Source organism: Cygnus olor, chromosome 2 (genome assembly GCF_009769625.2).
Source record: "Cygnus olor isolate bCygOlo1 chromosome 2, bCygOlo1.pri.v2, whole genome shotgun sequence".
Lineage (NCBI taxonomy): Eukaryota > Metazoa > Chordata > Aves > Anseriformes > Anatidae > Cygnus > Cygnus olor.
Genome location: NC_049170.1, coordinates 22,780,904 through 22,792,844, shown reverse-complemented (window position 1 = coordinate 22,792,844; position 11,941 = coordinate 22,780,904). Strand labels below are relative to the sequence as shown.

Genomic DNA, 11,941 nt, shown 5'->3' with positions numbered 1-11,941 from the left:
CGTTCATGGGTAGAATGAAGGGCAGAAAACAAAAACAGCACCAAGGCACGTCGAGAGTCCTTAACTAAAGTTACTCCACACTTCCTGCAAGAGAGCAAAGCTCCATGAGCAATTCCCACGTGGTAGGGCTTTTTTTGTAAGCTACTCATCCAATCTCAGTGCAATTTTGTACACTTGTACATGTGATACATTGCAAATGCTCTGCGACAGGAACCAGTTTATTTTTTTTTTCTCTATTTGTACTGGGTTTAGTATGTTTGCACTCTGACGAAGCACTCATTCAAATAATAAAAGGTCATTATCACAGTAAATCCAGGCACTTTCCAGTTTCAGAAGCCTTGAGAAGAACATATTTCAGCTGGAACAAAGTGGGAGCTGAGGGAAAACCATTAGGTCAGTGGACTCTTAAAGTGTGTATTAACTCCCAACAGCCGTAACCTTTCACAGGTCCTATGATATAAATGTACTCTGGATGATACAGCGTTAAGATTTAGAAAGTATTAACTTCACTCACTGTCCATTAGAAAATCCTGAAGGCTGATGCATTAATTGAAAACCTGTTCCTAATATTTTTGGAGTCCCACATATTTCCATTACATTTGTAAGCTTTGTCATTACAATCTTTTGCGTTTTTCCCTGTTAACACTTGCCATGAAAAAAAAACTAAAACAACTGCTTTTCTAGGTTAGAAAACTGCTGGGTTTTCTGGAACTGCTGACATCCAAATTACACTTTGTTCTGTATGTCTTAGAACCTTAATACTTGCCTCATTGTGCAACTGTAAAATACAAGCAATAAAAAAAAAAATCATATTTTCCCAAAGTATCTGCCTTGGTATGTTTTTGAAAAGTAAAAGAAGGCTTTAAGATTAGAAGACTTTAAGATTAGACAAGTGTGTGTACAATAGACATGCTAATCTCAACCCATAATCTGATCTGTGTTACTCTTCCAATTTCATTTAGCATGTGGCTCGGATGTGTTGGATATAGTGAGACATATTTCATAAGCTATGTATTCTGCAAAATCAAATTCAAACTAGTATATGGCTTGTGATAGCACAGTAACAAAAATGCTATTTTTAAGAAGATTTGCCAAATGCCTACATTGTCTTTGCTCAAATGTATTTGCTGTATTAGGACCACAAATTATCAAACCCTCAAACTATGTTTTGTGAACATAAAACCAACACAATTAAAGAAACAAATCACTGCAGTTTAATAGCAATAATCTCACTTTACAACATAATAAAGGTGGAAACTTTGCAAAGGAATCTGAAAAAGAGAATGTAATTAAAAATGACAGATTTAAGATAACAAAGCTAAAATTAAATAGCACAGTAATTCTAGTAGGCTGAAATTTTAACCATAATGTTTATTTGACACCGCATTCTGATTAGTAAGTGACACCGCATTACCAGCACTTACTGATATCTCATAAACACTATTCCTTTAAAGCAGTATTTTGCAGCTCAGTGACCTTGCACAGATGGACAATAAGTAACCCACCCCCCAGATCCAGCTCACATGTGGTCAGTAGCAAAATTCCTAAACAGAACAGGAAGACCTGGAATGCACGTAACCACTAGAAGGTAACATACAGCTAAAATGGTGATTTCAATATTTAATGCACTCCACAAATACTATTTATTTCAAGACATATACCACTGCCAAACATGAATCAAAGCAAAACAGAGGCGGTGTAGCTTTGTGGATGGAGAGGACTGGGATCTAGGAAATTTGGATTCCGTTCCTGGGTTGAGCCCAGACTCCCAGGTAAGACATTCAGTAAAATGGGAATTACAACACTGGCCTTCTACAAAAACCTTGACATCTACTGAAAAAAAAAAAAACAAAACCAATGAATGTGATTTGGGGCTTATTATTAAAAATTAAATAGGAACTATATAACACTTTCTCTAATCACCTTAGAGACTATATAATAATTAACTTTATTAAGCGTGGCTGCTGCTAATGCTGCACAGAAATAATGAAACATGATAAACGGAATATTTATGAAGGACTTCACATGAGCAGAAGTCACATACTTTCTCTTCTTTGAACCCAATTCATGACAAAGTCAGAAGTATCCAGTAAATGTGGGTACTCACAGAAGTCTCAGAATGAGCACTGGTCCCGCACAAAGCAGACATAGAGGGGTACGGTGATACTAGGATTTCATTTTGAAAGTCTTCAGTGATACTTAAGCAAACAGTTAAGTATTTACCAAGACAGGGAGGATGCTTTTCTAAAAAGGGGTCTACATTTCCGTATTCGCTGAAGTTGATGAGAACTGCTTAGGAAAGTTTGATTGTTAGTAAGTGATATAAATTTGAGTACGCACAGCAGAAGAGAAACCAAAGTATTTTGCTCATTAAATAATATAAAATAATGTGATGACCACCAATAGAGGAAAAAAAATCCACAAAGATTTTTTTTGCAGTTTATTTTCAATTATAATTTTTGGATAACCAAGCGGCTCTGTATGGAGAAAGCACAGAAGAATAATTCTGGCACTTTTGGATAGTACATTTTTTTTTCAAAATTTTTCTAGACACATTCAGTCCATTTGCTCGGTCTATAATTCATTTTATGAGCATGATTAGCTCATATGATTCCAGAGGAAACTAACAATATATACAGTCAATGAAACTATCTTCTTGGCTACTCTGGGCCCTTTAAAATGTCTTCTAAGTCTACCCTGGCTAAACAGAATCCACAATATACATGATAGCTACAGAATATGCTGTATTGAAATGAGAAATGCTCAGCACAGAATGGGACTCTTGGCATGCAGCTTAAAATAAAAGGTAGAAGTTCAGAAGTTTATAAAATCCCAAATGGGGTCAATTAAAAGGAGTTAGCAAAAGAAGGGACTGTTCATTGTTACTGTAAAAAAGGCACTTTGAGTAAATGGGACCAGAATTGGAGGAATCTTAGTCGACACAAAGTTCAGTTTGGTTTCATAAAAAGGCTTCAATGCTAAGGGATGCTACTCAAGTTTCCTGCAGTTTTACATTAAAATAAATTGCTGAGTAGTTTATAATAAAGGACATAAAATGTTTACAACCAACTTGTAAAATTAAGAAAAGCATAGTATAAGCAAAATATTACTAAAAGCAGCAATGCATAGCCTTTCATTGAGATAATGCACAATTTTGGACACCATGTGTCAAACTCTTGTCTTTAAGATACTTTCAGTAGCATTATCAACATAAAAATGGCCTACAAAACAAAAGCTTTACCAGCTCCCATTCATAAGGAGATTGAGGTCATAAACCAACCAAAACAATTTGTCAGTATTTTCAACATCCTGGATGACCAATATCAAGTATATGGAATAACAATCACACTCTTTGTTCAGCTATCTCACTGGAGGCAGCCGTTTAATCAGAGGAATGATTTTAATTATTTTTCTAACATTTACACAGTAATGCATTTAAGTTCTTTCAAATGTTGCTCACCACAGTTTGTTTTTCTCATTTCTCTCCACCAAAAAAAAAAAAAAAAGAAAAAGAAAAAGAAAAAAAAATCAAGCACTTCCACAGAAAGAATATTTGGCAATTTTATACTCCACTGAATTGTGGATTTTCACAATAGCTCACTTTAGATTGAAAGTCATTAGTGGTCTTTCCTCTCGTTTCTGCCAAGGACTCTTCTTATCTTCCCCTTGGTCGTCTTCCTCATCCTCCTCATCCTCCTCCTCATCTTGAACTGATGTTCCATGTTCAGGACTAGTTAATGGCTCTGGTTTGGTATCCACAGTTCTTGTCTCCTCCTGCAGGCTGGGCAGCTGCACACCACTCCTCTTACCAGTGCCTTCTAGTAGGCATCGTAGAGCATTGTCCTCAGGGCTACAGACCGCTGTTCCACACTCGCTGCCACTTTGGTCCATATCATCCAAATACACAAGTTGTGTGTAAGCTGTGCTATCTGAAGCCTTCCGCTCTCTCTGCTGGTGCTCTTGCACTGGCGGGTGACTCTGTGGTGCAGACAGATGATCTCCTCTTCCCTTCCGTGCAGATTTTGGTTCATTCATGTCAACGCCAGAGTCCAAACTGGCATCGTTACTCCCATTCCTACCAGCTCTTTGGAGATCAATGTACGAATGTCTAACGTGAGCATTTGAACGTCCATCTAGAGAAACAAACCAAGCTCGAGGATGAGGCAATGGCTTTCCACCTCCTAATTCCATCAAAGCCTTTTCCGTAAGAAGCTGCACTTCGCTATTCATTTGAGCCAGGGACGCATCATTAAGGGAGGCTGGAATGGAAATAGATTCAGACATGGAAGCGTTTTGTTGACTCCACTCGGTTGCACCTGCATCTTGCAAATGTTGCTGAGATATTGCTTGGGCTGTTAACTGTTGGGGTTGTAGCTGTTGTGGGGGGTGTGGAAAAAGCCGTGCGTGGGGGTTAGGAAGCTCAGCTTGAAGTCTTTCTATATCAATTGGCTGGTCGGCTGGGACAACCAGCGGCTGGCTAACGTAAGAGTGTTCTCCCGGTAATTTCATGTAGTGACCTGGGATCACCAATGCAGGCAAAACTTTTCTGTAAACACTGTCATTAACTTGGTCAACAGAATTGCAGCAGATTAACTGACCTGGTCGAGGGAAAGATGTAGGTCTTTCCAGGTGATCGACTGAACGAGACATCATACATTCAGTAGGTCTGCAGTCCAGCAGCTCTTTTTCAGGGGCTGAAGGTGTGGGGTAGATTTGTTCCTGAATATTGTATTTACTTCCAGTAGCAATATGGTTCATAGATACTTGAATTTCTCTCTCTTGCTTATCAAATAAAGGCTGAGATAGCATAGCATTATAACTTCTCCTGTATTCCTCTTTGACAGGGGACTCGTAGCCTTCTGCTGTTTCTGTAGATTTTCTTGCCTTTAAAGGAAAACTGTCTGCTGATTTGTGGTAGTCTTTTCTTAGAGACCCGCTGGGAGTCAGGTCATCCAAGGAAATCCTGCTCTTGTCCTTCTCCTTGTCAGAGAGCAGTTCCTCTCGGGAGCTAAACTCCTGGGAAGTACTGAATGAGTGTTTGAGCATAGGTGTATGCATATCTGCTTCTCCACTAGGTGATACCATCTCCATGTGGACAGCACTCATTAATTCCTTTGCACCTGAGTTTTCAGTGTGTCCATTGCTAGCAACAGACAGCCCACCAGGAAATTCTGACTCTCGGCGTGAAAATATTAAATTTATATGGGACATAGAAGTTGCTTGATCCTTCTTAGAAGTGTCCAGTGCTGTGGAAAGCTGCAGTTTCTTATGATGCTGACGTGGTCTTAAACATTTTCTTCTATAAAAGCCGGTAACAAAAGAAGTTACATATTTATGACTGTTGTACACAGAAACAAGAACAGCAAGTGTGTCTCAATGGGAGATTTTTAAGCAGTGATTAATGTTAGGGGAATCGAGCTTTTATTACATAACCCAACAATTAAAAGCTTATCTTAGCAGCAAAAATAAAATTAAAGAATAACTTATGTCAATTGGGAGATGTCTCAAGCACCAATTATAAATTGGAGCAAATGTCTGGAGGAGGCATATACAAAATCACACATCAATATACACTTGCTGATATAAGCTTAACATTCATTTTAATATAGGAGTGATTAAAAAAGGTCACTGGCAAGTGCAGAACAGATAGAATTACACAGATCTTGGACCAACGTCTATGTTTGATAGAAGGTTTTAGAAAACACAGGTGTGTGTGCTTCATTCAGCTACCATTCTACCAAAGGCAGGGACTATATATGCTGCATATGCTACCAGGAGCACATGAAATTGATCTATTTCTTTCATTTTCAAGTACTTGCTTTCTTCTTCTTTCATTCCAAGTACAAAAGTTTCAATGCAACAGCTTTCAATTTCATGAGCACAAAAAAGTTTACACTTCCAACATGACCTAAGTAACCAGGATGGTGAATCTTACCTGCAATAATACAAAAGGAGACACAGCAAGACTAGAAGTATGAGAGCCATCCCTCCTAAAATTGCCAAAAGAAACATTGTGTGATAGCTGGTAATGTCGTGTGTTACAACGGGACCTGGAAGGCCAGAAAAGAGAATTTAGACCTGTAACAAACTGCAAACAATAAGAGGAACAGTACTTTAAACAGAGAGGGACATCTTCCCCGGTTATCAGGATGCTAAGTGAGCAACACTGCCACTCAAAGCCCTGGTGCCTATTGGGCTGACCGCCTCTAAAGAAGGGAGCAAGTTGTGGAGAAAGCATGTGCTGGTTTTCATGTCTGCAAGTCCAAATAGATCATTCTGTGGAAAAGCAGTTAGTTTCAATGGGAGCATGCATCAGTGATTGCTGCCTTCCAGGTCCTGATGCTGACACAGTGCACTAAAGCTGTCATCACTGCAGAAAAGTTGTCACAGCATCTTCCAGCACTGTAATGCATGTAGCAGCTCTGTGGCGAACAACTTCTCTCTAAGGACATTTGTGTTGATTTGCACTAAACAGTACATACATTGCAATGCAGGATTCATTGGAAGATGTGTTGGTGCTCTTAAGTCTAGATCAAGCCAAGCCAAGTGGATCTTCAGTAGCTTTAAAAAGCAAACCACTAGTGAAACAGTGTTGTAACTCCAGGTTCCAATAATGCTTAGGAAATGGTCTAACATACAGAGAATGCACACATGTGGACAGCATCTGTGCACAATTTTGCATGTGTAACCCTGTTGGTTTCCAAAATCCTTATCATGATTTTGAAAAAAAGGCCCAAATTTCCCTCTGCAGGCAAGGAGGTACAGCATCAGCTGACAGAATAACATGCATGTACCGTGAAGGACAGCAAACTTGAGCAACATTAAGGTTCTAGGTCATGAGGTTTGTAAATCCTCATTTGCGGATCTTGAGTGGCCTGTAGAGCCACTGCTAGGAAAGCAAAGCTCACTTCTGTCCATTTATTAAGATAAGAAATTGAATAGATTCATTGAGGAGACAAAATAAGCAAAAAGACATTACCCTGATTAAAAATAACATCAAGTAGATTTCTCACTATTACCTTTACATAACTGATTGATACTGTTGTTGATACATTAAGCAAAAAGAAAAATTATTTGATTTTTTCATGAAAATGTTGCTCCCATTACAATAAAGTTTTAGGAATTCTGATCTAGCTCTCAGAAAGAAGGAAATGTAGAATAAAAGCAGAAATTCTGCCATACGAGTTAAATTGCAAAGACAAACGTAGACCTTCTCCTGTTAAGATCTACAGGCTGCCTCCTAACTTAAGAATTACAGTCCCAATTTCATGGCTAGTGGAACTTCCCTACAGTCTGTGACATTTGGCTCAGAGTGGTTGTTTTTTCTTAAAGTACAATTATTTTGTAAAATTCCATTAAATTCAATACGATAGTTTATTTTGATCTGCGCCTTTACCTAAACTCCAGTCAGCAGTGAATCAGATGAATATTCTAGCAGTTTAAGGTAATATACCTTAAATAAAAAGCTTACATAATGTATAATACAAAAAGAAAATATCTCTACATAGCATGAAATGACTTCATGGAATATACAAGTAGACTTTAAAAACAAAGTCCTCATGTCAGAGTTTGCTTTTTTTTTTGTTAGATATAGTTTATTTAGTTTGTACAGCCAAGGCAAGAATGTTTTAATTTCTACTGTATTTGGTTTTCATCCTCTCTAAGAATAGGAGATTTTTGCTTGTTTGATTGGCTCATTTATACAGAGGTATCTCTGATTTTTGTTGGCTGAAGAACTAATACTAAGAAACCTGAGGCAGCCACAGATAGGAAAAAGGAAGAGCAGGCTGCAACGTTAATAATCTCCATGGGCACAGATGTAAACGTAACACCTAGTTCAGAGTGACGGCCTGAAGTTTTGCAAAGAGGCTTGCAGATGGCAACCAGTATGTCCATCTACCAAGGCCACTCTACTGATACACCTCCCGCAACTTTTACCCTAAGTTAATCATGGTGAAAATTACTCAGTCACCAAGATGATGCAAAGCCTAAGCCACAGCAAAATGGGCATCTTCAGGGAAAAAAAAAGTCCAAAAAATGTTATGATCAATCAATTCATTAGTAAACGTCTGACCTGGGATAATGCTGGTCTTAGGTGAATCAATTAATTTGGGAATTTCTGTAAAGAAACTTCATAAAACATATTTTTCTACCTCCTGGATACCAATACATTGACGTTACAACTCCCTTCATTTTCTAGCAATGGCTCTGCCAGGCAGTGGTGACAAATGCATCAAAGCAGGAACACTTTAAGAAGTGTCCCATTGAAATGGTTCAGAGATTAGCATACTCGAAACAACTTCTGAGCACAATTTTTGCCCCCCACAGTCCCCAAAAGATTTTAGCCCTTTACTTTCAGATTTCTGTTTTCTAATAATCCATTATTGATCAAGCTGTGGCATCTCAGATGAGGTCTTTCTGAAAAATATAAACATTATATATGAATAAATAATTACTCAATGATGGATGTATCAATAAAATTCAATTCCATCTTACCTGGGATAGTAGGTGACATAGCTGCAACCCAGTAGCCCAGCTGAGGTGCAATATAAGTCCAAGTCAACTGATTTCCTTCTTGCTGTACAAGGCCCAAACTACTCTTCAGCCATGTCCCTGTAAATATAAAGGTTGTAGAAAGGCATTACAGATATATCCACACCTTCCTCTGCAAACAAGTGGAAAAGCAAACAGTAACCTATCAATGTGCTTTAGGTGTTGTATGCATTGCTGTGAAGTAGGAGATCATGCGTTTCTGTCAATAATATCTGAGGGCTCCCCCAAGCAATCATCCCTGAGGCCTTTTCAGAAGCTCTTTATAGAAAAGTCCTTAAAATTTAGTATAACTCAAAGTTTCAAAAAGGGGTTATAGAATATAATTATTGTCATATTAGATTCCACTTTTTTAAAAGAATGATATTCCTGCAGCTGATTATATGTAGACAGCCCCCTTAAAAACTCTATTTCAGGAGTCAGCACATCTCTCAGACCACATGCGTTCTCCACACCACCCTTCTATCTCTTGGCAGTGCAAGTGGTGTTCCCAGAAATGTCATTTTTCCCATACAGAAAACAGGCTTAAAAATGTTATTTCCAGTAAGTGTAAAAGTAAGTTGTCCCATCACTTTCATTCAGCAATGTTAGTCATTCACAGTGTGTATACATTGGGGAATGCTGTTTGCTTGGTAACGGACGATGAGTTTTCTAAAACATATTTCTCAAAGGAAATACAATAAATTTTTTAGACTTAGGAAGTGACCATTTCAAAATAAGTAGCGCAGACAATATTAAAACCGTGTGTTTAAGTTAACAAACATCATTAATAGTCCAGAGTGATGATCTGTATTAGATGAGAGCCTTTCTAAGATAAGCTATGTTGCAAGAATTGGGCTACAACACACCTTTACGACCAAATCAGTTGTTAGTCTTTTTTTTGTAATTCATTAAGACCTCTAATTCTGGGGCTGTCAGAGAAAGAAAATCACCTTGATTTCTAATATATTAAATGTCCATTTTGGCTTGTAGACTGCTCCCATCTTTTCTGAAAGCAGCACAGGATTGCTACACCGTGCACTGCTGAGAGTTAAATAATCAGGTTGCCGGTAACAGACGGGTTACCTGCATGGGTCTGTGCAAAAAGATTCCCCAGCTGCAAGAAAACAGGAGGGAGTGGAGGGAAGGCAGGTCCAAGCAGCATTTCCTGAAGCTGCAGCCCTGGCTTGGCATCACCAGTGTGTACTGTACCAACTGCAGTAACGTAGCCTAAACAAGGAGGTTCTTTGCAGCCACTACCAATACAGCTTATCTGCATACAGAGAAGGAATAAGTCCCTTTGCATTTCCGTAGAGTACCTCTGTATTTCTATCTAAAATGAAGGCAGAATGCTGTGTTTACCTTACTTGGCTTCAAACGCTCACTTGAAAGCAAGTTGCACCTTGTACTTGTGAATCCCTTTCCTTTCAATAGCCTCCTACAGAGCATTCCTGGAAAGGTGCTTTTCATCAGGTGTCACTCAGGACTAAGCACGAGCATTTGTGGATGGAAGTCATCTGTACGTTTAGCAGTGAATGCAGAACACATGGAGGAGATGCTTTTTTATTTTTTATTTTAAATACCACTGAGATCCTGATGATTTCCTCCATGTTTCTTGGATTATCCACCTGTGCAGACCCTCTCTGTGTGAGAACGGCTTTTCTGAGTATTTATTTCCTCTCTACTATTGATTTTTCCTGTGTAAGTACACCCTTGAAGCCCACCATCTGACTAGTGGCTCTGTATTTGAAACCAAACTGACTTTGTGGCCAACAGGAGAAAGAAATTACTGACAATTTTTCTGTTCTCCAAGTATCATTTTCCATCTGTACACAGTAGCAATAACATATTATTTCACATAGGAAGTCAGGCAAGACGAGTCATTTTGATTCACAGTACTAGACAGACCAAAATCTGTGTGTGTAGACTTGATTACATGGCGTCAATAAATGTTGTATCCAAACCCCTTGGTGTAGCCATTACTTTACCCAATGTGGGGAATTATTATCAAGAAGAACAGAACTGAATTGTCCAGTTGTGTGTAAAAGTTTCTGGAAAAACTAGGAACAGCAGATTCATTTTCTTCTCCAGGATGGCTTAAGATTTTCTACCAATGCACTTTTTTCAGAATGCATTATGGTAACAGACATGAACCACAAGCTGCAAAATAGCCCATTGGATCACTTCTATCTTGTGCCTAAAAATGCCACTTGATAAGAAGACTGTAAGATTAAATTTCATTTTCTTTTTTTTTTTTTTCTTTTTTTCCCTGCAAGATCTGTGGAGTAAAAAGAATCCCTGTGGAGATACCGAGAAAACTGCTATCCCAGAAAAAGAGAATATGCACCAACTATTCAAACACACAACTACGTGAAATAAAACAATAACACATACAAAATTGCTGATCAAAAAAGAGAAGAATAGCAGGGCCTGGGTGATGAACCTACTACTTTTAGAATCTATAACCCCCCTAAATTTAAGGAAAAACAAAACACATACATAGGTAACGTAGCAAAGTTCACCGCTATCTTTGTCATCTATTTTTATAGTTAGTTACCTCTTCGAGCAGAAGCAATTATTGATTTCTTCACTAGGGGGAACTTGTGTCCAGCTTGCCTTACTCGCATTACGCTGCGTTCCAACAAACACAATCCCTGTAATGCCTCTTTAAAAGCCTTTTGCTCGGTAATACTCAGCTTGCATAATGCAGCGATCAAGGAGCTAACAGAGGCTGCACTCTTATCGCAGTGAGCAGAGCTCAGCTGCCATCCTGCCAACCAAGCAGCAGCTCGGATTGCTCATATTTTAGCAACGAAAGGAATCCCTGCATTTGCAAGGGATGCAAACAATAGAGTCGACTGCGCAAGGTCGGTTGGATTTCACGTTTGTCTTCTGCTCATTTAGATCGCCCGTTTTTGCTAACCACTGGATACACACGAGGAAATGTAATGGTTGGTGTAACACTTGGGAAAAACGGAATTTCTTCTCTCTGTTATGCACAGCTAGGAGTTTTAAAAACCTAAGAGACATATATCCAATATTGGTTACCCTCAGACAGGAGTGAGACGCTTATGTTGACCATACCCTACACGTTAGTATGTGAGGACAGATGTAAAATAATTACTTTTAAAATGACCCTAACATAAGTTCCTTTATCAGGGCAATGCCAAGTGTGGGTTCCCATGGGTAAACAATCTCGTTGGCTGCCCTTTTTAATATTTTTCTGGTTCAATAGTTTGCTGATAAACTTGCCTTATACTTTTGCTGTCTCTTACCGATAGTTCCCTAATAAAAAAGTATCCTCCCATATGGTGGGATGAGAAGAATGAAGAACTCCATCCTTCACAACAGCAGCCGAAAAACAGGTTTGAGGGGAAACAGCTGAAACACAAAGTACTGTATTGTTTCTTTT

The 11,941-nt window shown here is 38.6% G+C and overlaps 1 protein-coding gene across 6 annotated transcripts in view; it reads right to left on the bottom strand.

The window, feature by feature from the left end:
- Positions 1 to 1,195: 1,195 nt before the first annotated feature.
- The window catches only part of FAM171A1 (family with sequence similarity 171 member A1), an 89,666-nt gene continuing 78,920 nt past the window's right edge, over positions 1,196 to 11,941 (bottom strand). For all 6 annotated transcript variants that reach the window (XM_040548111.1, XM_040548113.1, XM_040548109.1 and 3 more), the window contains 3 exons: positions 8,497 to 8,613; positions 5,936 to 6,050; positions 1,196 to 5,299 (listed from right to left, as the gene is read on the bottom strand). In XM_040548111.1, the coding sequence (XP_040404045.1) occupies positions 3,598 to 5,299; positions 5,936 to 6,050; positions 8,497 to 8,613 (1,934 nt within the window). In that variant the 3' untranslated portion in view covers positions 1,196 to 3,597. The remainder of the gene's footprint in view (positions 5,300 to 5,935; positions 6,051 to 8,496; positions 8,614 to 11,941) is intronic.